The 26479-nt window shown below is 53.7% G+C and overlaps 1 protein-coding gene across 1 annotated transcript in view; it reads left to right on the top strand.

Moving 5' to 3' along the window:
• Nucleotides 1-25990, top strand: part of ITGA11 (integrin subunit alpha 11) — a 133109-nt gene extending 107119 nt beyond the window's left edge. The window contains exons 16-30 of the mRNA XM_019968186.2: nt 196-362; nt 1734-1876; nt 3167-3277; nt 6709-6794; nt 8272-8479; nt 10790-10888; nt 12829-12905; nt 15032-15121; nt 15903-15993; nt 17598-17711; nt 17886-17972; nt 19766-19876; nt 19972-20067; nt 23718-23831; nt 24499-25990. Coding sequence (XP_019823745.1) covers nt 196-362; nt 1734-1876; nt 3167-3277; nt 6709-6794; nt 8272-8479; nt 10790-10888; nt 12829-12905; nt 15032-15121; nt 15903-15993; nt 17598-17711; nt 17886-17972; nt 19766-19876; nt 19972-20067; nt 23718-23831; nt 24499-24570 — 1666 coding nt within the window. The 3' untranslated portion in view covers nt 24571-25990. The remainder of the gene's footprint in view (nt 1-195; nt 363-1733; nt 1877-3166; nt 3278-6708; nt 6795-8271; nt 8480-10789; nt 10889-12828; nt 12906-15031; nt 15122-15902; nt 15994-17597; nt 17712-17885; nt 17973-19765; nt 19877-19971; nt 20068-23717; nt 23832-24498) is intronic.
• Nucleotides 25991-26479: the final 489 nt, after the last annotated feature.

The raw sequence follows: 26479 nt of genomic DNA, 5'->3' as shown, positions 1-26479 counted from the left end.
CCTGCCCTTCACTACTTGTGCACATTTTTGCCCAATCCTGTGACACCAGAGCCCCTCTCTGCAGGCCCCACCACCTCCTCACCCTCCAGTGGTGGTTTTAGAGACCCCATTCCATCTGGCTCTCCACCTTCCCCCAGGTCCCAGCAGGGCAGCCTTGCACCCTGCCCACCCCTACTTCTCTCCCTCCTCCTGCAGGTCCCGCCCTGTGGTTCAGATCAATGCCAGCCTCCACTTTGAGCCATCCAAGATCAACATCTTTCACAGGGATTGCAAACGCAGCGGCAGAGATGCCACCTGCCTGGCTGCCTTCCTCTGCTTCACGCCCGTCTTCCTGGCACCCCATTACCAAACTGCAACAGTCGGTAAATCCGGCCCCTCCCCACTCCCCCAGCTCCAGTCTCTCCCCGGAGGACTTTGTGTTTCCTCTGTTTCTAAATCTGGGCTTTTGCTGAAATGGGTTTTGAGTGCCAGGGTCACACCTAGAGCCACATTTGATGACTTCTAGATGTCCATTCAGTGCTCTCATTCCAAAGGGCAGAGAGGGGGTCTCATGCCAGGGAGAGGATGGCAGTGAGCAGCAGTGACCAATGTGGGAGAGGCTGGGGAAGGTGGAAACAGTCAGAGATAGGGTTTGAATCAGAACAGGAGATGAGAAGCAGTCTAATAGCTTAGGGTGTAGAAGCTGTGAAGTCAGATTCCGAGAGTCAGACCCATGAGGGATCTGAAACAGGGTATCAGGTGGATAAAGACCCAAGTAGCAGTGGTTTCTGCTCAAAGTGAGCTTGAGTCCACAGCAGGACAGTTTCCTTCTGAGGGTCCTTCACTCTCATCCAAGGCTGGGATCAGACACTGGCTTGTGACAGCCCTGGGCCCAGTCATCCCCAGCAAGTGGCAGCTGCAGGTTCCAGGACCAGACTAGGCCAGTGCAAGAAACTGGGACCACAGAGAGCTGCTCAGCCAAGGAGCAGGACCAATCAGATGACTTAAAAAGGGGTGTTCCAGAAGGAAGATGAGAACAAAGGCAAGCCTGGGTGGTGGTGTCCTTCTTTCAGCTTCTATGAAAGGAGAATAATACCAAGGACCTGGCACACCCAGAGTGCTGCTGTGGTACCAGAGAAGGGGCTGGGCTTTTCTTACATTTAGCAAAAGATCAACCCAGTTGAAAGGGAGGGGAATGCAGTCTTTAACCTCAGAACAGTCTTAGGTTTGAGAAGCTGGTGGGCAGGGCCTGGCCAGTCCTCCCTAGTGTGATGGGAACTGCCACCTGCAGACACTCAGATCCAGGCCCAACAGGATCCCAGAGCAGAGGGCGAGACCTGGGAAGGTGACAGGAGAGGGCAGAGCTGTGTTGACTCCAGAAGGGGCTCAAGTGGGGGCATCACCATGACACCCATACTGTCTCCTCGCCTCTTCCACTGCGTTCACTCTCCCCTCCATCTCCTCCTCTTTCTTTATCCCTTCACTGCCAATTCCATCTCCCTTTCTCCTTCTTCTGCCTCCCTCTTCTTTTTAGTTCCTTCCTTTGGCTTTTCTCACTGTACTGCTTGCTCTCCATGTGGGAGTTTCCTGCCTACATTGAGCCTTATGAGGGGAGAGGAGTAGCTCTTCCTTGGCCAGTCTGGAGGGCTTCCTGGAGGAGGCTGACTTTCCGAAGGCTATTTGTAAAGGGAAGTAAACAGTCTTTGGTGGAGATGTGGCTCCACCTCCATGGTCTTCCCCTCTCCTTCCTCCAGGCATCAGGTATAATGCCACCATGGATGAGAGGCGGTACACACCGCGGGCCCACCTGGACGAGGGTGGCGACCGGTACACCAACAGGGCCGCCCTGCTCTCCTCCGGCCAGGAGCACTGTGAGCGGATCAGCTTCCACGTGCTGGTGAGCCGGATGCCCTGCAGCCCCAGAAGCAGAGCCCAGGCTCCTCCAGGAAGAGAACAGAGCTGGAGGAGGTGCTGCCATGGAGAGGCAGAGAGCTCAGCTGCTGCCAGGCTGGTGCTGAGCCCCCAGCAGACCTCAGGAGGCCAGCAGGGAGCAGTGTCCTGGACCTTGGGCACCCACACTCATACCCCAGAGCAGAGGCTGCTGGGTCACACTGCTTCTCCACCTCACTGGACCCTCCTCTGATATCCCCTTTGCCATCTCCCACATGCCCACCATTGCTTAAGCAGGGGGTGAAATCTAAGGAGGGAGGTGGGCTCAGTGATATCTTGCAGAGAGAATGGGGGTCAGGGGCCATGGCTCAGAAGGAAGGGATAAGCAAGCATCAGCTAAAAAGGAAGACCAAGGAAGGTGGACCAGTGGCATGAAGAGGCTGGGGGGAGGAACAGAGGCCAGCCTGGCAGAGAGGGGAGCCACTGGGGGCCAATTCCTCCACCCAGAAACTCCAGACACCCAGGCACAGCTCCAGCCTTGGAGACACAGACAGGAAACACTGAGAGCCCACCTGGCCTCAGAATCCAACGGGCAAAGATCAGAAAAATAAGGAGTCCTCGTGTATGTTAATGTGTCGCCCCTATGACGTGTCTGTGTTCTCAAAGTGGGGGCCCCCAGACCAGCAGCATCATCATCTGGGAACTTATTAGATATGCCTTAACACAAGGAAGCCACTCATGTCAAGATTTGCATTCCATGAGAGAGATTCAGGGATTCTTCATTCAGCTCTAAGCATCCCCTTAATGCCCCTATTCCTGTGTCTTCTTTCGTTGATTTGACACATTTATTAAGCCTTGTCACAGTGCTAGGACAGTGCTAAAAGGCTTCTGAGGGGCTAGGACTAACACAGAATCACATAGTTAGGATGCAGTGCAAGAGTGTCAGTAACAGTCTGAACAGAGTGTGGGCACGTGTTGCTGGCTGGCTTCCTAGAGGCTGGGGGTTGAAAATACAGGTTCCCAGGCTTGAAGGATGATCTGGAGTTGGTGGAACGTGCAGGAGGTGGGGCTGGCATACACGGACCCAAGGGCCCTTTCCAGGAGCACACACGCCAGCTGCAGACCCATCTGGGAACCTCTGTCCACCCACAGATGCTAAGGCTCCACGGACTCATGCTCAGAGCTGACAAGTTGCTGCCCTCCCAGCTTAGGGAGATGACAGTTCTCTCTCAGCAGCCCTGGCCCAGACATGAATGTTCCCTCTGCCTTCACCCCATCCTCATCTCCTCCCACACAGGACACCGCTGACTACGTGAAGCCAGTGACCTTCTCAATCGAGTATTCCCTGGAGGACCCCGACTACGGCCCCATGCTGGATGACGGCTGGCCCACGACCCTCAGGGTCTCGGTATGTCCTGGCACCCGGGGAAGCAGCTCTGGCACATACCCCACCCCAGCCCTCACCTCCTCCCAGAAGCCCAGGCTTTGTGAGGGCACAAATGAGTTCTTCCCCTATTGCACCTTCCCATCTCCTGCCCCACAGACCCCCAGCATGTCCTTCCCTCCTTCCTCGTGACCTGTGCTGAGCGGTTTCTTAAGGGTAAGGACCAGCCTTCAAGGTTTCCTGTGTCCCCAGCTGAGAGTGAGCCTGGCATGGATCCTGAGAGTCACAGGATCAGAGGGACTTTAGTTCTTAATCACCACCTCCCTCATTTACAGATAAGGACACTGGAGGCCAGACAGAGTGATTCAACCACAGAGCCTGGTCTGCACTGGTTGAATGATCGACTTATTGACAGTCCTCCCAGCTCCAAGTATTCCAAAAATAAGTTGTTTTAGCCTCATCAATGGCTCTGCACACCCCTCAATCCACACTTCTCAATCCCTGGCTCTAGGAGTATTGGAATTGTCTGGTACCTAATATTCAGATGCTCCCTATGTCTGCAACTCCATATAAATCCCACACAAAGAAAACGTCAGACAGTTATCAGTTCTATCTAATCTGTTCTAGGAGAGCAGGCAAAATAAACCCTGAGGATCTAGGAAAAAACTGTCAAATATTCCACAGTGGTCTAAGACCATGACCCGTGAGTTCCAGCCTCTACACTGTCTCTGAGAATTATACAGAACCCAGCCAGCAAACAACAGTCTCAGAATTACTCACATGCTTGCTTGTGTTTCTCTGACGTAAAAGCACTGTGTAGTCAACAGCAAGGTTTCTGAAGATCTCTGTTCTCATTCTCCCCCATCAGCCTCCCCCAGCTCCCTCCTCTTCCCAGAGCTGCCACATCTCACCACCTACCACCCACCTCACACCTTCCCTCTTCTCCTGATTCTGAGTTACAAATGTGTAAGTGAGAGTGTCTGAAAATGCATTTCAGGAGAGGGGGGTGATACTGGCCTGGCAAGGCTGGAATCCTTCTTAGTGAGCAGGGGAAAGCTGGATACACTGAATCTTAGTATTTTCCCCATCACAGTCATTACAAAGCCACTACAGCTCATGAGTGGATACGAGTCACTCATTCTATAAGCTTGCTGAAGCCGTGGCAGATGAATGGGAAAGGTATTCTCTGATGATGATACGGATGCAAGGTGGTGATCAAGGTCATAGGCCAAGTCAGAATAGGAATCAGCTCATAGGTAGTGTCATCATGCAATGAGATGATGGGGGGAGGGATTCCTGGAGGAGGTGGCCTTCCCATGGTCCTTTAATAGACATGAGATGGGGACAACAGGCTTTTATTCCAGGAAAGCTGACAGCATAGCCAAGGTGTGGATGTGGAAACAAGCAGGATGAAGGGATGTGTAAAGAAAAGATGAGAAATAGAGCTGAAACCGTCAGTCTGGGCATATTACCAAGGGCTTTGGATAGCAGCTAGATGTTTCAAAATCTTGTCAATATAGATTTCTAGCCTCCAGCAAATTAGAAGCATTCTTCCCGTCTCTCTGCTATAAGTTCTTATTTAGTTTCTCCTCAATGCCCAGCACTGTTCTAGTACCATAAAATCTTGCCTCTGGGGAGAATGAGCCATTCCATACAATTGAGTATAACAGATGCTTATCGTGTTAAATTATCCCTTTTAATCAAGTGGATAGAAATTTTTCTGAGGGTTATTCTATAGTTTTCACACTTAAACAGTATGCTGGGCAGGGCTGGGGCGTATTTCATTGGAGACTTGAAATCACCAAGGTGAACTCGGAAGCTAGAATACAGTGAAGCCCCCGAGGGCTTCCGAAGTGTCTGGAGTTTTGTCCTGTCATTGAAAGCCTTGCTTTGCCCTCCTTTGTATAGCTCTGCTTTGTATTCCTTGCTGGCTGCTTCAAGCTACAAATCCACCACGGATGGGGAAGCTAAGGAGCAGACTTAATAGAAACGTGTCTAAAGCAAGAACACTTGGATCTGAGAAAGGACTTCCCTGGTGGCTCAGACAGTAAAGAGTCTCCCTGCAATGCAGGAGACCTGGGTTCGATCCTGGATGGGGAAGATCCCCTGGAGAAGGGAATGGCAACTCACTCCGTTATTCTTGCCTTGAGAATCCCATGGACAGAGGAGCCTGGTGGGCTACAGTCCATGGGATCACAAACAGTCAGACATGACTGAGCGATTAACACTTTCAGGGAGCTCCCCTCTTCTCACTTCCGGAGAAGTCAGTGACCGTAAGATACACCTGGCCTCTGATACCAGCTTCCCCTCCCTTGATCTAGGCTGTGCTCCTGTTTCACCACTCAGCTCCAGACTTGAACACCCACCCACCCACTGAGCACTTCTCCCCGGATGGGTCACAGGCACTTCAAACTCAGTGTGCCCCAAACTGATCCCCTGCATATAACCCCTCCATTTATAAATAAATGGTGTAGCCATCCTTTCAGACACTTGAAACTTGGCCAACATCCGGGACCCTTTTCTCCCTTAGTCCTGATGAACTCCAGGTCCTGCTGCTCTGCCTCTGAGGTCCCTAACCTGTTTCCCACTCTGCACACCCACAACCACACCAACACCATCGTCATCTCTTATGTGAACATTGCAGCAGCCTCCTCAGTAGGGTCTTCAACATGCATGTCTAGGAGGACAGTCCCAGCCTAAAGCGGTCAGTGACTCCTATCAGTTGCAAGATACCACCGCCATGACGCTGTAGAACATGACTCCAGCCATCTCTCCATCTCCTGCACCCCTTACTACAGCAACACGAAATAACCATTATTCCCCAAACTTACCATGCTGCCTCATGCCTCAGGCCCTTTGCACAGACTCATCCTTCTTCCCAGACTACCCTCTCCCTGATCCACCCAGTTAACTCAGTCCTCCTTTGGAACTCTGACCAACTGTCACTTCTGTGAAATCATCTCAACCATCATGGGCCAAGATTACCTTCTCCTCCCTCTGCCTCTTCTATTTCTCATACAAATTTTGCGTATTTCACACTGTAATTATTTGTTCACACACCCATCTTCCCCATGAGTTGAGAGCAGAGGCTGTATATTCCTCATCCTTTACCCCCAGTACCAGAGAGCTTCCTCCCCACAGTAAACACTCAATCAGTGTTGGCTGGTGCCAGGTAAGTGGGTGTTCTGTGTTGGTACCTTGCTTAGAGGATTGAAAGGGACCCAGGATGAGTTGAGTTTTGAGCCATGTTCTAAAGAAAGGACTGTCTATGCAAAGCCATGATCAAAAGCAGCATGGTATCTGTGAAAAGGGCAGAAAAAAACAAAGCCCATGTCTAGTGCCACAGAGAGAGGAGCTGGTGTGCTGTGAGGGTAAGGGATGAGCCACAGGGAAGACCGGGACTGGAGGCTGTGGGTGCCCTTTCCAGCCGCCATACCTGCCTCTCCCTGGCCCAGGTGCCCTTCTGGAACGGCTGCAATGAGGATGAGCACTGCGTCCCTGACCTCCTGCTAGATGCCCGCAGTGACCTGCCCACAGCCATGTGAGTTGGTTCCTCCCCTCTCCACCCTGACTCCTTTCGCTCCCCTGCCCGTGGATCTGGGCTTCCAGGGCTCTGGATGACAATCTTGCACACCCTTCTCCTAGGCAGCAAGGACCAAACACCGAACTTGGAGCATGGGCCTAGCTTAGGCTCTGCCTCTAACTCCTGTGTGACCTCAGGGAAACACCTAGCCCTCTCTGGGCCTAAGTGACCGCCTCTCTAAAATGGATAGTTAGTCTAATCCAACCTTCTCAAGCTTTGTTTAGAAAAAGAATCCTTTCTATACTATAAAGCTGAGAAAAGGTGGAGACTGAGGACCTAGCGTTCTCAGTACTCATTGTGCAACTGCCAGACTAGATGACTTGTGTGGTCCTTGGACTGACCACTTGGGCTCAATGCTAAGGAGTTAGCGGGAGATCAGCAGGGTGATCACAATCCCCTGGAAGAAATAAACTAGCAGACAAGGAAAAATAATGATCCTATTTTAAATTTATGTAATGTGTTTTCAAAAAATTTATGCTTAACTTTTATTCAACTAGAGATGATTAGATAATAAACATATACTGTAAATGGAAATAGTATAACGTGATTGCTGCTGCTGCTAAGTCGCTTCAGTCGTGTCCGACTCTGTGCAGCCTCATAGACAGCAGCGCAACTGGCTGCCCCGTCCCTGGGATTCTCCAGGCAAGAACACTGGAGTGGGTTGCCATTTCCTTCTCCAATGCGTGAAAGTGAAAAGTGAAAGTGAAGTTGCTCAGTCCTGTCCGACTCTTAGCGACCCCATGGACTGCAGCCTACCAGGCTCCTCCGTCCATGGGATTTTCCAGGCAAGAGTACTGGAGTGGGCTACCATTGCCTTCTCTGATAACATGATTTTATATGTATATATATAAATAAATAAACAATAAGTATCTACTGTATACCACAGGAAACTGTATTCAGTATCTTGTAATAAGGACTTGCCTGGCAGTCCAGTGGTTAAGACTCTGAGCTCCCAATGCAGGGGGTACCAGTATGATCCCTGGTCAGGGAACTAACATCCCACATGCTGCTTGGCACAGCCAAAAAAAAAGTGTGTGTGTGTGTGTGTGTGTGTGTGTGTATAAAACTTATAAAGGAAAAGAATCTGAAAGAGAATAAATATATATAGATATATTAATATATATAACTGAATCATTTGACCATACACCTAAAACTAATACAACATTGTACATCAGCCATACTTCAGTTAAAAATACAAATAATAAACAAATAAATAATAGAAAAAGTACAACCAAACCTTGTGAAAAGGAGTAGAAGCAAAGATTCTAACCAGCTGGGCTAATAATCAGGATTGTCTCTGAATTGAGCTCTGAGCTGCCTGGCAGCCAAAGCCAAAAGGGAAGCGTGCTGACGGAGGGGCGATGCACGCACAGTGAGGCCTACCCGTGCCTTCCCCATCCCATGTGCCTGATCCCTGCCCGTCCCTTTGCCTCAGGGAGTACTGCCAGCGGGTGCTGAGGAAGCCTGTGCAGGACTGCTCTGCCTACACGCTGTCCTTTGACGCGGCGGTCTTCGTCATAGAGAGCATGCGGCGGCGGGTGGCAGTGGAGGCCCTGCTGGAGAACAAGGGTGAGAACGCCTACAGCACCGTCCTAAACATCTCCCAGTCCGCAAACCTGCAGTTTGCCAGCTTGATCCAGAAGGTAAGATCTTGGTGGCCTGCCTGAGGGGAAGCGCACAGGCAGAAGAGGAGGGCTCCAAGTAGGGGCCTACCTGCCCTTCAGAATCACCTGGCAGCTTAGAGATCCCTGTGTCCGGACTTGTGCCCGACGTTCTCACTGATGTGGTCTGGGCGGGGCCTGGGTCAGCCTGCTATTAAAGCTTCCGGGTGATGTCAGCGTGTAGCCAGGGCTGAGACCCACGGGGAAGGGCAGTCTGAGCCTTTCAGAACCAAGGAGAGGAATCTCCTTCAGCCTGCACCCTTGGCCCTTGTTAGGGACACACACACATTCACACACATATGTGTGCACAACAGCACGCACACACCCTCTGCCTACAGTTCCCCCTCCAGACTTTCTCAGAAAAGTCCTTCTAACAAGAATCAGAACTGACTTCTCCCCCACTTTAAAGCTTCCCATGGTTCCCAGCTGCTTTCACAACAAATCCCAAACTCCTGTTCCGGCATTCAAGCCCCTTCCTCCTTCCCCATCCACCCCTGCCACTTCCGCCCTCGCCTATGGCCCCACTGGCCTCCACTGTTGCCCAGTACACCTGCCCTTTCACACCAAGGCCCCCTCCCTCCTTTCCCAACAAGCTCCTGCTCCCTCTTGGTAACCCCTTACAAGGCCTGCTTACATTTCGCCCTCTCAACAACCCCAGGAGGTGATGGTGGTGGTCGTGTCCCCCTTTACACAGGAGGAGATGGAGGCTCAGAGAGGGTTTAAGTGGACTGAACAGGGTCAGGCAGCCAGCAAGTGGAGAAGCAGGATTCCCACCCAGCAGCTGGCCCCTGCCCGCAATTCACGAGAGAGCATGGTCCCTGTGCCACACTCTCTGGGGTGGCTTCGTGAAGCCCCAGAAGGTCACACAGGGCCCCCCAGCCTGCACAGCTCCCTGGCACAGCCTTGTGCATACTCCATGGGCATCATCAGTGTCTGAGCGCTGCCCTGCTATAACCCTGAACTCCCAGAGGGCAAGTGCCCTTTCTCAGTCACATCTGTCCCCAGGGCTGGGCATGCAGAAGGCCCTCAAGACAAGTCTGTTGAACAAGCCTAGGAGATTATTGTCACGTGTGGGTGCTCGGGGGTCCCAGGCTCCATCAGACACAGTCTCTGTCCTCACAGATCTCACAGTGTCCACATGGGGCCTGGGGGTTGCAGAATAGAACAGCCAGCCCTGTGTTCTCACCTCGACCACCCCTTCCATTGGCTTGGAGAGAGACAGGACGACCCCTCCCCAGCCATACACACACACACACACACACACACACACACACACGAGCACGCACTCTTCCTATAGAGCAGGAAGAGAAGCCCAGTGGAGTGAGGCCCACTAGAAAAGCGGGGGGCTTCCTGCCCTTGATGGGTCCCCAGTGTCCTCAAATAGACCCCAGGTCAGTGCATAGAATGCAAGGAGAAGTTGTTAGTGCAAAATCACTTCCTCTGCCAGGCCCAGGTCCTGCCCTGCAGCCCAGAGTAAAAGCACCCGGCTCACCTGATAGTCTTTAGGCCTCTTCTTCCAGAGATTGTTTATCTCTATCTGGACTTAGGTTATTTAGGGGAAATAGAGCCCCAAACCTGCATCCATCTTTTCCTGCTGCCATAGCCCAGACTGTCCAAGACCAATCCCATGCCTGTTCATAACCCTCATGGGAAGGAATCATGGTGCTTTGTTTCTTCGACACAAAGGGACTTTGGAAATGTGTCCTGTCAAGGGTCATGTCCACAGGCACACATACACGCATACACACGTGTACACATACACATGGCATATAGTATGTGAGTAGGGCTGGCCTGTAGTCTCGCTCCTTCACCAGCACCACCATCCATCCCCAGCCCAGGAGGTGCTCACAGCAGAAACACCCCCTCCTTCCTCTCCCCAACCCCTACCACCCAACAAGGAGGCCTCAAGTGGAAGAAGCCACTTTCTGGTGGACTGAGCTGGTTACCTCCCATCTCTGGGCCTCACGGACCCCACCTGTAAGCTGGATGATAAGTCCTGCCTCCAGGCTTGATCCAAAGGGCGTGACACAGCACGTCCATGAGTCCTGCCCATTTTCTTCACAACCGGGCACTGCTGGAGCCAGGCCTACTGCCCTGCACCAGCTCCTGCCATGCTCTCTGCACCCAGAACCATGCCACGCCCACGCCTCCAGGGGCTCTGTGCCTGCAGCCTCTGCTGCCTGTGCTGCAGCCTCAGCCTGGGCAGGTGGGGGCTGGGGGCAGGGGTGGCCCCCAGACCTGGGTCTGAGACCCCACCTAACTACTGCCCATGACGCCCCCACCTTCCCCCAGGATGACTCAGATGGCAGCATCGAGTGTGTGAACGAGGAGAGGAGGCTCCACAAGAAAGTCTGCAACGTCAGCTATCCTTTCTTCCGGGCCAAGGCCAAGGTGGCGGCTGGAGCGTGGTGTGCGGGGGGCCTGGGGCGGGTCAGGCTGGGGTGGTGTGCCCAGGACCGATCAGGGAGGCACGGGGGGAGCAAGAGAAGTAGAAGCGAACAGAGGGGCAGACTGGGGAGGGACGGAGAGGCCTGAGGGTGGCTTTTAAATTAAGGTTGTTTTATTCTCCCAAGAACCAACATTTGAATGACCTAATCAGCCAGCTACCCCCAGGGCTGACAGCACACCCCCTGAGAGCATGGACCCTCACCTCAGGGAATCCTGCCACTTCTGCCCCCAACTCCCCCACCTCCTCTTGGCCAGTTAGCCCTCTGTACTGTACCCTAGCATGTTTTTACTTTTTAAAAAAAAATTTTGGCCTCACCATGAGGCATGTGGGATCTTAGTTCCCTGACTGGGGATTGAACCCACGGCCCCTGCATTGGAAGCATGGAGCCTCAACTGCTGAACCACCAGAGACATCCCCCTAACATGTTTTTAAAATGTCCAGCCTCTGTCTCCCCAGCTCTGCCTGGGGAGAGATGGGGAGGAAAATGAATGTTTTTTGAGCAGGTACCATGTGCTTAAAAGTACATGTGAAAAGAGTGTAGAGTTGGGAGAAGCAACTTCCTGGGAAAGGGAGGTAGACTTCAGACTGTGGGAGCATTTTCCCATCCCCTGGGCAGCAGGCAGCCACTGAGGGCTCCAGAGTAAGGGAACACCTAACTGAGGCCAAGCTGCTTGTAAAGTGAGAATCAGACAGAGGGGAGCCTGAGGCAAGGCTAGCTGGAGAGCCGAGTGTGTTCCCAGCAGCAGAGTCTGCAAAGCTGGGGGATGGGGCAGGGGATTAGGGCTCCTTATAAAAGAACTTGTCAAGATTGCAGTGTTTGAGGTGAGACACTGACACACTCAGGAGCTCTTGGGTGAAGACCCAGGAGGGGCAGCACCCAGCCCAAGCTTCCCCACCCCACCCGTGGCCACTTGGGGAGAAAGATCCCCGCCACCAAGGTCTCCTTGAGAAAACCAATGAGGGTCAGACCTAGGAAGAGCACCAGCGTTCTGTGCAAAGCCCCAGTATAACCACCAGGCAGGACAGAAGGTAACGAGAGGGTCACAGGGCACCATCAGGGGCCCCAGGCCCTACTCCTGGGGGAAGGCCGAAGGCAGCACGGGGACCAGGGCCATCGGAGCGGCGGGAGGGCCTCTGAACAAGGAGACAGATGTGCGACTAGCCTGCTGAGTAGCCTGGGACAGCCTCCACGCTTCCCCACCTGTTCACACGCAAGAACAGTGAGAGCACGTGGGCAGTCTCACCACTCCCTTCTGGCCGCACCTCCCATGGTGCATGGTGAAGGCCGGCTCCCCTTCCTGCCATCAACTCACCCCCCCAAGAAATTCCTGCAGGAAGAGTCTGAAGTTGGACTCGCGGCCAATGGCACCCCACTCCAGTACTTTTGTCTAGAGAATCCCATGGATGGAGGAGCCTGGTAGGCTGCAGTCCATGGGGTCGCTAAGAGTCAGACACGACTGAGCGACTTCACTTTCAGTTTTCACTTTCATGCATTGGGGAAGGAAATGACAACCCACTCCAGTGTTCTTGCCTGGAGAATCCCAGGGACGGGAAGCCTGGTGGGCTGCCGTTTATGGGGTCGCACAGAGCTTTTTCTGTGCTGCAGCAGCAGCAGTGGCCGGTAGTTAAAAACAAAAAGGGAGGTGGTAAAGGGCTGGCTCCACAGCCAAGAAGCCCCATCTCAGGAGCTGTTGACCTTGGCTGCGTCCCCTCCACAGCCCCCAAGCGCAGCTCACATTACTCCAGCACTTGGTCCTCCCTCCCCCAGTCCATTCCCTGCCAGCAGGGTCCACTGAGAGGGCAGGGGCTGGGAGGGGGGGCCAGGGCTGCTGCGGGCAAGCAGTTGCCAGCCATCCCAGCTCCAGCAACTCTTTCTTTGCAGGTGGCTTTCCGTCTGGATTTCGAGTTCAGCAAATCCATCTTCCTGCACCACCTGGAGATCCAGCTCACAGCGGGCAGGTCAGGGCTGGCCCACTCCTTTTCCCTCCCCACTTGCAACTCCCAGGCCCTCTTCTGCTACTAGGAACCGCCCTCCCCACATCCCTCACTGCCCCAGCCTGGGAGGGCCCCAGGTTATTCCCCAGGTGCTGGCGAGCTGCACTGCCACTGTTCTTCAGCTTGGATAGAAATAATAATACCCTTACCTTTATATAGCAGTTACTTAAAAGCTTACAGTTGTGAAGCACCGGGCACATATTATCTCAGTCAGTCTTTACAGCAGCCTCTTAAGACAAGCAAAGCAGGACTTATTCCCATCCCACCTCCCAGGTAAGAAAAAGCTCAGAGAGGTTGAGTGAATTTCCCATCAACACACAGCATGTAAATAGCACAACTCGAAGCTAAACACTAGATTTCCTACTCCTCCCATCCAAGCACTAACCAGGCTCAACCCTGCTTAGCTTCTGAGAAGGGGCGAGATGGGGTGCATGAAGGGTGGTATGGCCATAGACAGATTTCCTCCTCCCTATCCAGTGCTAGATGAGATGCGGTGCGTGCAGGGTGGTGTGGTTACCCTGCACAGATTTCCTCCTCCTTATCCAGTGCTCTTTCTGCGCTGGCCCCTTCTCTCCCCTTGGAAAGTTCCAGTTTTTAAAGACCTTCTCTTAACTCTCTGTGGATCTGTCTGTCTGTCTCGCAGGTTTCCCTGAGGCAGTTCACTTTAGGTTGACACCATGAATCACCCATGTCAGTAATAAACACACAAAGGCAGGAAGGAATTCTAGCTTTATAAGGCTTTATAAACCCTCCTGAGAACTTCTCCACACTGGAAATAAATCTGGCAGCACCAACCTATGAGCGCGCACACCAGTCAGCAGTCACGAAGTGCTGGTGATCCACACACCAGTGCAGTTAGCCAGTCTGTGCACTTGGGTGGAATGCTCACCTGCCATGAGGTGAAGATGTGTTGATATCTTGAGGCCTCCCTCTAAGAAAAGAGCCCCTTCTCACAGGTAATGAACACCCTTGCCTGCAGAGTTCTTGGCAGCGTGGCTGCTGGCGGGCACTTGTGAGTTGGGCGTGTGTGTGTGTCAGACTCCCTTTTCTAACTAAGCACCTCTCTGGGTTAAAGCTTCCAAAGGAAATCCAGCTTCATGCACCTAATGAGCAGAAATTGTATCTCTTTATGTCTAAAATGATCTGCCCTGGTGGTGTGATTCGTGGTGCTCAGAAGTAAAGGGAAGCGTATTTGACAAAACTCTAATGCCTCCCTGGTATTTTAAAGGCAGCACACAGCCCCTCAGCTACCCCATGGGAGCTGCCCGACCTGTACCTCAGAAAGGTCAATTCAAGAGTCAGTAAACGCTCTCAGTTCAGTTCAGTTACTCTGTCGTGTCTGACTCTTTGCAACCCCATGAACCACAGCACACCAGGCCTCCCTGTCCATCACCAACTCCCAGAGTCCACCCAAACCCATGTCCATTGAGTCAGTGATGCCATCCAACCATCTCATCTCTGTCGTCCCCTTCTCTTCCTGCCCTCAATATTTCCCAGCATCAGGGTCTTTTCCAATGAGTCAGCTCTTCGTATCAGGTGGCCAAAGGATTGGAGTTTCAGTTTCAGCATCAGTCCTTCCAATGAACACCCAAGACTGATGTCCTTTAGGATGGACTGGTTGGATCTCCTTGCAGTCCAAGGGACTCTCAAGAGTCTTGAATCAATTCCTCATGCACCTCTCCTCCCCTGGGCAGAGCCTTGCCCTACAAGCATAATCCCCACCCCCGGGGCCCCCAGCGCAGGACTTGCCCGGCTAACAGATGAGAGGGGGCACAGGCTGCTGTGAGCAAGCTGGCACGGTCCTCCCAGCCTCCAGCCCAGATGTGCTGTGCCCAGAGAGAGGGCAGGGAAAGCTGAGGTCCAGGTCCCCCACCTCCCCGACCTTTCCCCTCCTGGGAGACACCTCCAATGGCTGCCCGGCACCGGACCCCCAGCTGGCCTCTCTGGAGCCGCAGCCCTAGACTAGCCGGGAGGCTCCTTCTCAGCCCGGCTTGGCTCCCTCCAGCCGCCCTGATCCAGTCGGGGTGTGGGGCTGAGTGGAGGGAGGGCTGCCCCTTCGTGACCGCTGGCGCGGCCGGCTCTCCTTGCAGTGACAGCGATGAGGAGGAGAGCACCAAGGAAGACAACACGGCCCTTCTGCGCTTCCACCTCAAGTACGAGGCCGACGTCCTCTTCACCAGGTGGGCCGGGGCCCCGGGGCCCTGTGCTGAGGTACTCGGAGTTGCAGCCAAGTGTATCCCTAAGAGTGCAGTGCCCCGTCCATGAAAGGGAGGCAGTGTCCACTAGAGGAGGAGGAGGCACAGACCTGGTCCCCAGGGAGCTCCCTGCAGGGGGCACCCCAAAGGCTGGGGGCACAGGCAGTATCCCCAGGAGAGGTTGCAATAGGGCCCTGCTCTGCAGAGAAGTCAAAACAGTATCAGAACTTGCTAAAAAGTCCATCTGCATTTCATTACCACCTCACACTGGCAATTCTAAACAGTATCAGTGAGAAAATGCTCCTGCCCCCAGGGCAGACTGCTCCCACCACCCCCTCCCTCAGTCTGCTCCTGGCCCCCAGTCTGCCCCCTCTACCTCCCAGAGCTCCCAGGTAGGTGGAGAAGTCAGGAAGTAACAGCAAACAGAAAGCTCTGGCCCTCCTTCAGCCAACACTAGAGGTGCACAGTGGGCAAGTTGGTGATCGAAAGAGGCCATGCGCCTGGGCAGGAGGCAAGGACTGGGATGGTAGAGAACTGGCCTCTGATTCATGCCCATCCCACACCCCAGCAGACATTGCTAATTGATCTCAGTGCTTATTCCTGCTGGGAAGAAGCCTTCCCAACACAGCCCTCCCAATGGACACAAGAGGAAACCTGTTTGCTGTGATCCAGGGAGATGGGAACATGCCCACACCTTCTTTCGTTCGTTTATCCATCCAGCCAACGCCGACTGAGCTCACGGCGTCCCTGTCCTCTGTCCCTGTAGGAGCAGCAGCCTGAGCCACTACGAGGTCAAGTCCAACAGCTCCCTGGAGAGATACCATGGCATTGGGCCTCCCTTCCACTGCATTTTCAAGGTTAGGCTGGAGGGCAGCCAGGCAGACAGTGAAAGACAGGAGCTGAGAACCCCCATTTGGGAGGGAAGGAATCTGAAAGCGTTGCCAGTGCCCAGATTCCAGCCTCAACCCTGCCACCCCTTCACTGTGTGACTTTAGGCAAGTCCCTCCCCTCTCTGAGCCTTTCAATCCTCATCTGGAAAAGTACGAGGCTGGACCAGGAGGGTGTGTCAGTGAAGAATAGGTGTATCTGCTTATGACTTTTTAAATGTGAAAAAACAGTGATATATATAATGCTCTGGGGTTTATTCTCTCCCATAAAAAAGAAGTCCAGAGTTGACAACTTTACAAAGTCCCTTGGACTGGGTCTCCTTGTGTCCGCTCCACCATCCTCAACATGTGATTATCAACCTCTCAAGTTCACCTCATAGTCCAAGGTGGCTGCAACTCCAGTCATCACATCCTCATTCCAGGAAGAAGGAAAAGGAGAAGAGTGTGCAAGACACCTCCCTGAGTAATCTCTTTGGCACTGCCTCACACGTCCAATTACCTCTCATTGTCCAGAACAGTGTGATTCAGCTATACGGGAGGCTAGGAAATGTGCCTTTTTGCCTTGGTTTCTGTCACTAAGGAAGAAGGAAGAAGGAAAATTAGGAGGCATTTAAGAGTCTCTGCCCCATGATCTCCCCAGCCCTGAATTGTTGGGCAAGAGTCGGGAGCAGGCAGACAGCTAGAAACACACAGATGCCTCGATGGCTCATCCAAGAGAGGTTTAATAATCTGCCCAAGGCCACGCAGCTCAACTGTGGCAGCAGCCATGGGTTATGTGTTCAGCCTTTCTGATTCCAAAACCCTGTTTGTAATCACTGCGGCTCTGACATTGAATAGATGATGAGATGGTTGGATGGCATCACCGACTCAATGGACATGCTGCTGCTGCTGCTTAAGTCGCTTCAGTCCTGTCCGACTCCGTGCAACCCCATAGATGGCAGCCCACCAGGTTCTGCCGTCCCTGGGATTCTCCAGACAAGAACACTGGAGTGGGGTGCCATTGCCTTCTCCGTCAATGGACATGAGTTTGAGTAAACTCCGGGAATTGGTGATGGACAGGGAGGCCTGGCGTGCTACAGTCCATGGGGTAGCAAAAAGTCAGACACGACAAGTGACTGAACTGAACTGAACTGACGCTGAATGCATCGCAGCTAGAATGTGCACCAATGCACACTATTTACATCCTGCATCAGAATGTAATCATTACATCCATTAATGATTCTCTCTCATAGTAAAGGAGTTGCTGTCACCATCTCCACCCAGACCTCTGTTCAGGGCGACACCCAAACGAGGGTGAAAAGGGGAAGTAACCCTTGCTCTCAGCCTCATGGCCCCCAGTGGCGGTCCTCAGCCTCCAGGAGCCCATCCCTTTCAGCTTCCATTCGGTTTCCTTCCTGCAGCCCCCAGCCAAGGTCTGGAAGAGCTTTAGAGCATCCACAGTGAAAGGGCCAGGGAGCTTGAAGGAACTTGTTTCTCAGGCCTGGCTGGGGTTGGGGGGCTCACCCCCGTGGATCTTGTCCCCCACCACCCAACCACTGCTGGATGTACTGACACCTCCCCTTCTCGGGCCACAGATCCAAAACTTGGGCTTGTTTCCCATCCATGGGGTGACGATGAAGATCACCATTCCCATCGCCACCAGGGGCGGCAACCGGCTACTGCTGCTGAGGGACTTCCTCACTGACCAGGTACCCACACCCCGGGGGGCCGGTGTGGGTAGGGGACAAGCAGACCACTAGGTGTGCTCCTTCCCCAGGCCCAGGGCCGGCTGGGCCTTCCCTGGGCAGAAGGGAGAGAGGACTGTTCAGGCTGCCGAGTCTGCCAGGGCTGGTGTGAGGCTGGCTGCCTGTTTCCTCGTGCAGGTGAACACGTCCTGTAACATCTGGGGGAACAGCACCGAGTACCGGCGTGCCCCGACGGAGGAGGACTTGAGTCGCACCCCACAGCTGGTGAGCGTCCCCATGCCAGGAGCCCCGGGACGAGGAGAGGGGCTGCCTGAGCTCCTCGACCAGTAGTTTGTCCACAGGAGCTTATCGAAGCCTCTCTATGTCCCAGCCTCAAACCAAGAGGAAACAGAAAAGATACTTCGTATCCTTAGTGGGCTCACATCTCAGGGGAGACACCAGGTTGAGTGTAAAGAAGCCAGGGGTGGAGGCTGGGAGACCTGTTGAGTGAGGGGCAGAGAAGCGGACAACCTTGAATAAGAGGAGCAGGGGGCCTTCCCTGGTGGTCCAGTGGCTAAGACTCTGCATTCCGAATACAGGGAGCCCAGATTCGACCCCTGGTCAGGGAACTAGTTCGCACATGCCACAGCTGAAAAGCTCCTCCATGCTGCAACATTCCGTGTGCCGTAACTAAGGCTCAGTGCAACCAAATTAAAAAAAAAAAAGTGAACAGAGATCATGGACTTGCCCTGTGCCTAAAAGGGTTAGTAGGATACGGACAAACAGAGGAAGGAGGAAGGAGCCGAGACGGAACAGCGTAACAGAGGCCAGACCCCATGGGGCTTGTACTGGAAGCACCGATCGTATCAGCCGGGGCCTCCCTGTCCCCAGAGATAGAAGGCTGTGCTTAGTAGCTCAGTCGTGTCCGACTTTGTGACCCCATGAACTGTAGCCCGCCAGGCTCCTCTGTCCACAGAATTTTCCAGACAAGGATACTAGAGGGGGTTGTCATTTCCTCCTGCAAGGGATCTTCCTGACCCAGGGATCAAACACTCGAGTCTTGACCCTTGTGCGTTGGCAGGCAGGTTCTTTACCTTTAGTGCCATCTGGGAAGCCTGAAACGGAAGCCAATGTCAACGCCCAGGGTCCTCCCAGGACACCTGCTAGGGTCCAGGTTTCTGTTCCCGGGGCTACCTCTGCCCCACGCACCAATTTCTGAGCATGCTTTCATGACTCCTTACCCAAATAAAAATCTTCTCTGTTTTCATTTGATTTCCCCAAACAAAGCGTCTTTGGAGTGTAGTGCATGGTACTGAAGACAGACGTGGGTGGGGTGAGGTGGCTGCAAGAGAGCCACACAAATGAGTTTAACCTAATAAATCCTAATTATTTGATGATTTGTTTGGGTTTTCTATTAGGATAGTGTCATCTGCAAGTAATAATAGTTTTAGTTTTACCATTCAATCCTTTTAAATTGTTTTTCTTATTCCTCTGTCTAGGAGCTCCAGGGCAATGCTAAACAGAAATGATGACCATCTTGTCTTGATTCTGCATTTAAAGGAATTATTTTTAGTTTTTCATTGTGAAATGTAATACTTGATGTAGTTTTTTTTTTTTTTTAAATAAGCACCCTTATTCAGATTCAGGAAGTTCCCTGGTAGTTTTTTTTTTTTTTTATCACAAACAGAAGTTGGATTTCATAAAATGCTTAAAGTTAAAGCGTAAGTGCTTAAAGTTACTGCATCTGTTAAAGTAATGTATCACTTTCCCTTTAATGTGTTTGTAGGGGGATGACATTTATAGGCTCTCTAATGCTGACCTAAAGTTCTGTTCCTGGAATACATCCAATTATGCACAACTTCAAATGGAGCATCCGATATATTAATACTGTCCTTACCTTGTCCTCCAGCCAGCCTCGGCAGCCCCAGCCCCTGTGGCTTCCACCCCTCACCTCCTTCCTTGTCCCCTGTCCTCTGTCACCCTTCCCCAGGAGCAAAACCCCACTTGGTCAAGCTGAGCAGCTGAGCCATCTCTCTGGTGGCCAAGCCCCTGCTCACCCAGAGACCCTTCTCTTTCAGAATCACAGCAACTCTGATGTAGTCTCCATCAACTGCAACGTGAGGCTGGCCCCCAACCAGGAAATCAATTTCCATCTGCTGGGGAACCTGTGGTTGAGGTCCTTAAAAGCAGTAAGTAGAGCTCCAGGGCCAGGCTGGAGGAGAGGGGTGCTAGGGAGTCTCTCCAAGGGAGGGGCCAGCTCCTGACAAGGCCTCTGATTACACAGCTCAAGTACAAGCTGATGAGAATCACGGTCCACGCCGCCTTGCAGAGGCAGTTCCACAGCCCATTCATCTTCCGCGAGGAGGATCCCAGCCGCCAGGTGAGCACTTGGAACCCTACAGACCTGGGCTCGTGCCAGGCCAGCTTGGGGAAGGGTCATCCCTTCGCTTAAAGTTTCCCTACTCCCCCTGCAGGAGAGAGACGGACAGGCCTGCCGCAGTTGGTGCAACATCAGAGGAGAGGGGAAATAGAGACAAACAGGCCGTTGGGACAAAAGTAGGAAGAGGGGACCAGAAATAGGCATTCATCACCCTGTACCTGGGGGGTGGGGGGCACCAAGCTCTATACCTCCACAGCTCCCCGGAGGCAGAGGAAGGAGGGACACCTGCGTGTTTTACACTAGAGGAAGCACAAGCGCGGTCCAGGCTGCCTGCCTCCTGCCTCAGGGCAGCAAGGCTGGGTCTTGGCAAACTGGCAGCCTAGAATGGCCAGCGAGTCCTCCCCTCCTCATCCATCCTCAGCTCAGATCTAATTAATGAAGGCGGTTGCAAACTGAAATTGTGAAGACCAAGGGATGGGAAAAGTCTCTGTATTGGGACTCTTTTTTAATTGAGTAAAGCCAGATTGTTATAGATCAGACTGGCTTGAATCAGGGTCCAGGAAAGGAGCGAAGATCCAGGCGGTGCTCCTGGGAAAATGAGAAATTGGGTCTTGAAATGAAGGTGGGTGTGTTCTTGCCTGGAGAATCCCAGGGATGGGGGAGCCTGGTGGGCTGCCGTCTATGGGGTCACACAGAGTCGGACACAACTGAAGTGACTTAGCAGTAGCAGCAGCAGCTCTAGGAGCTGGGCATCTCAGGCATGGGACTCTGCTGCCCTCCACTGGCCATGTCCCTGAACTGTGGTCTGGGCTCTGGGTGAGCCTTCTATCCCGGGTGTCCAGTGAATCCCCAGCCCCATCCCAGGAGATGCTGGAGAGCAAAATACGCTGGGTCAGGAAGCCAGACCTTAACAAGTCACCAACATCGATCCCAAACAGTGTAGAGGTGTGCCAGGCCGAGAGGGAGCCCAGGCAGAAGCCCAGGAGCAGCAGTCAGGCAAACACCCCGGGAGCAGTTTTACTTGTTCCTTCTGCAGCATTTTGTCGGGTTTTCCTGCTGTTTCTCAGCCTCCACCACAGATAAATGAGGCCAACAAAGTGTGGGTGCAGTTTGAGGGTGAGCCCAGGTCAGAGCAGGGCATGTCCAGGAGGGCTTTCTGGAGATAGTCCACTTGATCTGAATCTCGGGAGACATGCGGGAATTTCCCAGGCAATCAAGTGAGAAGTGTGGTGCGGACACCACACACGTAACGACCTCACTCTCCACACCAGTTCGTTTGTCATTTACTAGTTTATGACTTCTCCTTCCACTCCCACCCCCCACCCTCCGAAACCCCTCTTATACTCTGGATGCCTCGCTTCTCTTAGAAACCCAGTCACCCCCCACTTAAGCCCCTGGTGGCTTGGCTGAGCAAGGTGCCAGCCTTCAAGGGTGGAAAAAGCTAGACGGGACCTGCTGTGGGTGGAGCCCTGACCGTATGCCGTGTTCCCTGATCACCCCTCATGGCTCTGAGGGACGTCCCCATGGCCACTTTCCAGATATGGACACGGAGGCTGTGTAAGGTAGGGCAGAAGGGGAGTCAGGGGCCAAGCCGGGCTCTGCTGCCATGCTGTCAAGGGGTGCATTCATTCAGGCTTTCAGCGAGGTGACTGAGCTCCTGCTCTGGGCAGGCCCTGTTCCACACACTGATGATAGAGCAGCAAGCAAAACAGACAAGCCCCTGCTCTCCCTGGAGCTGACCCTCTGGACTGGGGTGGGGGAAGAGGCAGTGAACATAAGTTCAATGTCAGTGGTGATAAGCTCTGCCCAGAAAAACGCAGACGCGTAACGGTGGAGAGGAGGTAGTGCTGTTTTATACAGTAAACCTGGGGGAGCCACTGCATAAAGGGACAGAGACCGGGAGCAGCACAATGGTGTCTCGTGGTGGAGCCCTGCCAGCAGAAGGAATGGAGGTGAGAGTCCCAGCAGCAGGCACAGTGCTGGGCTTGCTGGTGGCCAGGTGGCAGAGTTGAGAGCAAGGGACGGAGCAGGAGATGAGGCTGCAAAGATTCAAAGGGCCAGAGGGCGCAGGGCCTTGCAGGCCAGGACGAGGATTCTAATTTTCTCTCTGAGTGAGATGGGAAGCCTGGGGAACCCAGCAGAACAGAGCATACACCCCCTGCCTCTGGCTTCCAGGAACAGGCTGAGGAATGAGATCAGGAGTTTGTGTGAGGACCACATGGACCGACGGATGTGAGTTAGGAGCGCAGAGGAAGGTCTTCCCTGCTGGCCCAGTAGTTAAGAACCCAAGCTCCTAATGCAGGGGGCCCAAGTTTGATCCCTGATCGGGGAACTAAGATCCCGTAGGCTGTGTGGTGGTGGTGGTTTAGTCACTAAGTCATGTCCAACTCTTGCGATCCCTGGACTATAGCCTGTGTGGCGTGGCCTAAAAACAAACACAAACAAAAACAGTTAAAAAAAAAAAAAGAGTGCAGTGGAGAGTCCAGGTAGAAGGTAGAAACATGAATGCATCAGCTGGCATGAAGATGGTTACGGCCTTCCCCAGAACTGTATTAGGGCTTTCATGGCCCTGGGCACTTTTGCTTTCAGGGCTTTTCTCCAAAAATAGGGGGGAAAATTATTATTTTATGACTTGGTCTGTATAAAGACAAGTAAAATCCAGGCAAGATTATAATCATCTTTTGATTCTAACTTTAAAGGAAATTAGAACATTTTTGTGGGCCCCTAAAAGCACTGTGAGTTAGTCACTCAGTCGTGTCCAACTCTTTGTGACCCCATGGACTGTAGCTCGCCAGGCTCCTCGGTCCATGGAATTCTCCAGGCAAGAATTCTGGAGTGGTTGCCATCCCCTTCTCCAGGGGATCTTCCTGACCCAGGGACTGAACTTTGGTCTCCTGCACCGCAGGCAGATTCTTTACTGTCTGAGCCTTCAGAAGCACTGTGGGCCCTCACCACTGTGCCCACTGCACCTACTTCAGAAGGCAGCTCTGAGGGAGAGTCCCGGAGTGACTGGAGATAAAGAAGAGGTCCACGGAGAGGGAGATGGGATGAATCGGGAGATTGGAATTGACATATATATACTGCTGATACTATGTATAAAATAGATAACTGACGAGAATCTGTGGTATAGCCCAAGAAGTTCTACTCAATGCTCTGTGCTGAAGGAAATCCAAAACAGAGGGGATAGATGTACACATACAGCTGACTCACTCTGCTGTAGATCCGAAACTAACACAAGACTGTAAAGCAACTACACTCCAATAAAAATTAATTTTAAAAAGATGTCCAAGGGCAGAGCCATGGGACACACCAGCATTTAGGAAGCAGCAGCAAACAAAGCAAGAAAACAGTAGCCCATGTAGAAGGAGGAGGATCCAGGCAGAGAGAAGCAAAAGCAGAATGTGTCTCGGAGAGAAGGTGGGATCGCCTGGTCACTTAAGTCAGGGGTCCGCCGTGCTGGGGCGGGGGGCTCTGAGGCCGCTCAGCAGGCTGTGTGCCGCCCGCCCCTGCAGTGTCTTCCTGGGGAAGGGGACGCAGCTCTCCCACCAGCTGCCAGCTGTCTCCTGCCCTCCTGCCCTGCCCCAGGCTGCCGCCCGCCCAGGGCCCCAGGACAGTAGTCTGTTGACATGGCCCCACCCCTCCCCTTGCAGATCACGTTTGAGATCTCCAAGCAAGAAGACTCACAGGTCCCCATCTGGATCATCGTGGGCAGCACCCTGGGGGGCCTCCTGCTGCTGGCCCTGCTGGTCCTGGCGCTCTGGAAGGTGAGAGCCCTGCGGAAGGGTGGGGCAGCACCCTGGCTGTCCCGGCCCGGGGCCCCAGCCTCTGAGCTGTGTGGCCAGTGCCCACATGCTCCTTGACATGGGAGCTGGGGCCCGCCCAGCCTCCTCCCCAGAACTCTGCGGGCTCCTCACCACAGCAGGCAGATGGGCCACCAGAGGGCACTCAACCTGTGGCTCCAGCCCTTTTGTGGGTCCCCTTCTGGGTCCCTGATGAAAGCTAGCCTTCCTCTGATCAGAAAAAAAGCAAGCACACACAACCACAGAATTTCTCCAATTTAATGTCAGGCTGTTAAGAAATCCCTTAGAAGGCTTTCTTTGTCCCTGAGTCTCAAGTTAAGAAGCCCCGGTCTCAACCTCCTCCTATTCGAGATAAGGTGAGAGGGGGCCCAGAGAGCAGTAGTGACTTGGGCAGCGTCAAACAGCAATGCTTGCCTCTGGACATAGGCTCCATCCGCTTGGTTCCAGCCTCCGTGTCACCAATGAAGAGGCCCCTTGGCCAGCCTGGCAGTTGGTGGGGGGTACTCAGTGTGAGCAGCGGAGGCATTCAGGGAACGCTTCTGAGGAAAGCAGCCTCAGGAGGGTAAGTGGAGGGAGGGGAGACAGGCCTTGCCCACCTGCCCACCCCTGACATTTCTTCGTCTCCCCACAGCTCGGCTTCTTTAAAAGTGCCAAGCGCAGGAGGGAGCCTGGCCTGGACCCCACACCCAAAGTGCTGGAGTGAGGCTCCTGAGGAGGCTGTGAGTGGATGGGGGCCAGCATGCGGGCCCAGGCAGTGTGCAGGCCCGGAGCCCACCGAGCTGGGGTGGAGAGGACACCGGCTCACTTTGCACTTGACCTCATCTCCTGAAAGACTGAGTCTGCTCCCTCTGAAAGGAACTCGAGTCAGTTTTCAGAGGGACTGTCCTACTGGGAGCCGCAGCACCTCCAACACAGGTCCCTAGGGACTTAGAGGGACCCCCCCCCAAGGTACACCCCAAAGTCACCCGCAGGCTGTGCAGAGGCATTGCCACCCCCACCACTAAGGTGCTAGGAAGTCGTCATCACCCCATCCTCAGAAGAAACCCGGAGAGGAGACTACAAATGCCAACGCACTCTGCCTTCTCCGGACCTGTAGTTGCAGGGGAACCCAGTGGGACAGCGGATCTGCATCCTGCGCTGTCCCCCCATCCCTGCACTGCCCACAGCTCCCGAGTCACCTCGCCCCTTCCTAGCCAGAGATAGGTCCCTGGAGTGCCCCCTGAGTGAGGGCCCCAGTGGTGACAGCTGCTGGCCAGGATGAAGACAGACTCTGGAGGCAGAGACTGTGATGGACAGGCAGCTGGGACCTAGGAGAACCGAGAGGAGGGTGCAGGTGGGCTCTTCCCCAGCCCCCACCTGCGTTCACCTGACTGACACCCACACCCCGCCCCCCACGGTGCTCGCAGCAGCCCCGGGCCTGCAACTGCCGCCCCTCCCGCTGCTTTTGTTGTTCCTGGGTGCTTGGCGGAAGCCTGTGGATGATGCAGTCCCCAGGGCTCCACGTTCTCACTTCACCTTCCCCACAGCCTGTCCTGATGCAATGGCTGCAGGCTGGGGGCAGGGGTGGGGGGCCCTCCCTGCATCACCCCCTCCCTATACACATACACACACATACACAGCCTCCCACCCCTCCTTGTCTCTCACACACACACACTCTCTCTGCATCATGCCCTACCTACACACACACACACACACACACACACACCCTCCCGGCATCACCCTGTCCCTACACACACACACACATACCCCGCCACCAACCCCACCTCCAATTCCTCCCTTCTGCTCACCCACCACCCATACCCGGGAGAAGCGCTGGACCAGTGCTGAGGGGTTCTCCATGGAACGTACTGGATAAAGCCAGTGCGGGGACCTCCGGAGCCTGTGCAACCTTGGTGGCAAATATCTGATCGGCCAGCCCCTGGGACAAGTGGACCCACCAGTGATGGGGCCCCGAGGACAAGAGGCACGCCTGGTGCCCAGCCGAATAATTTATGCCTTGACCTGGTTTTGAGGTAGGAATGAAAGGGGATCCATCAAAGGCATCTGTCCCCTGACACACAGTACGACCTTTACTGTCGTAAATATTTTTAAGAAAATTTTAAAAATACAGTGTTTAAAAACAACCAAGAGGCTGCCATCCTTTTGTGGGCAGAACATGTCCTAGCAAGCTGCGCTCTGACAACGGGAGGCGGATGAGGGGCTCCTGTCAGGAAGGGGCGTGTCCACCCCTCGCTCCCTACAGCATCCCCTGCCAGGGCCGCCTGGTCTGGGGTGGGCAGCTCAGTGATGGGGTCCTCCCTCCCTCCCAAGCCCACTGTTCCTTCTTTAGCCAGTGTAGATGGTTGAAAGCACATATCCCTATAGCTTCTACCCCTTCGTTCCCTCTCTTTTCTCCCAGATTTCTCTAGGCTGACATCTCAGGGCCGATTTTCAGACCCTGACTTCCAGTTTCCTCACCTTGCTATTCTCATGCTGCTGGAATCCCAAGAAACCAGGAGAACCTCAGAAATTATTTGGTCCCTTTCCCCCATAGAGGAGGACACTCAGAACCAGAGAAGTTAAGAGCGAGCCCCTGGTTCCACAGCAAATTCCAGACTAATTTCAGGACTGGT

The sequence above is a fragment of the Bos indicus genome, chromosome 10 (assembly GCF_029378745.1).
Source record: "Bos indicus isolate NIAB-ARS_2022 breed Sahiwal x Tharparkar chromosome 10, NIAB-ARS_B.indTharparkar_mat_pri_1.0, whole genome shotgun sequence".
Classification (NCBI taxonomy): domain Eukaryota; kingdom Metazoa; phylum Chordata; class Mammalia; order Artiodactyla; family Bovidae; genus Bos; species Bos indicus.
The sequence above is the reverse complement of the archived record's forward strand: the minus strand, read 5'-3'. Positions and strand labels throughout refer to the sequence as shown.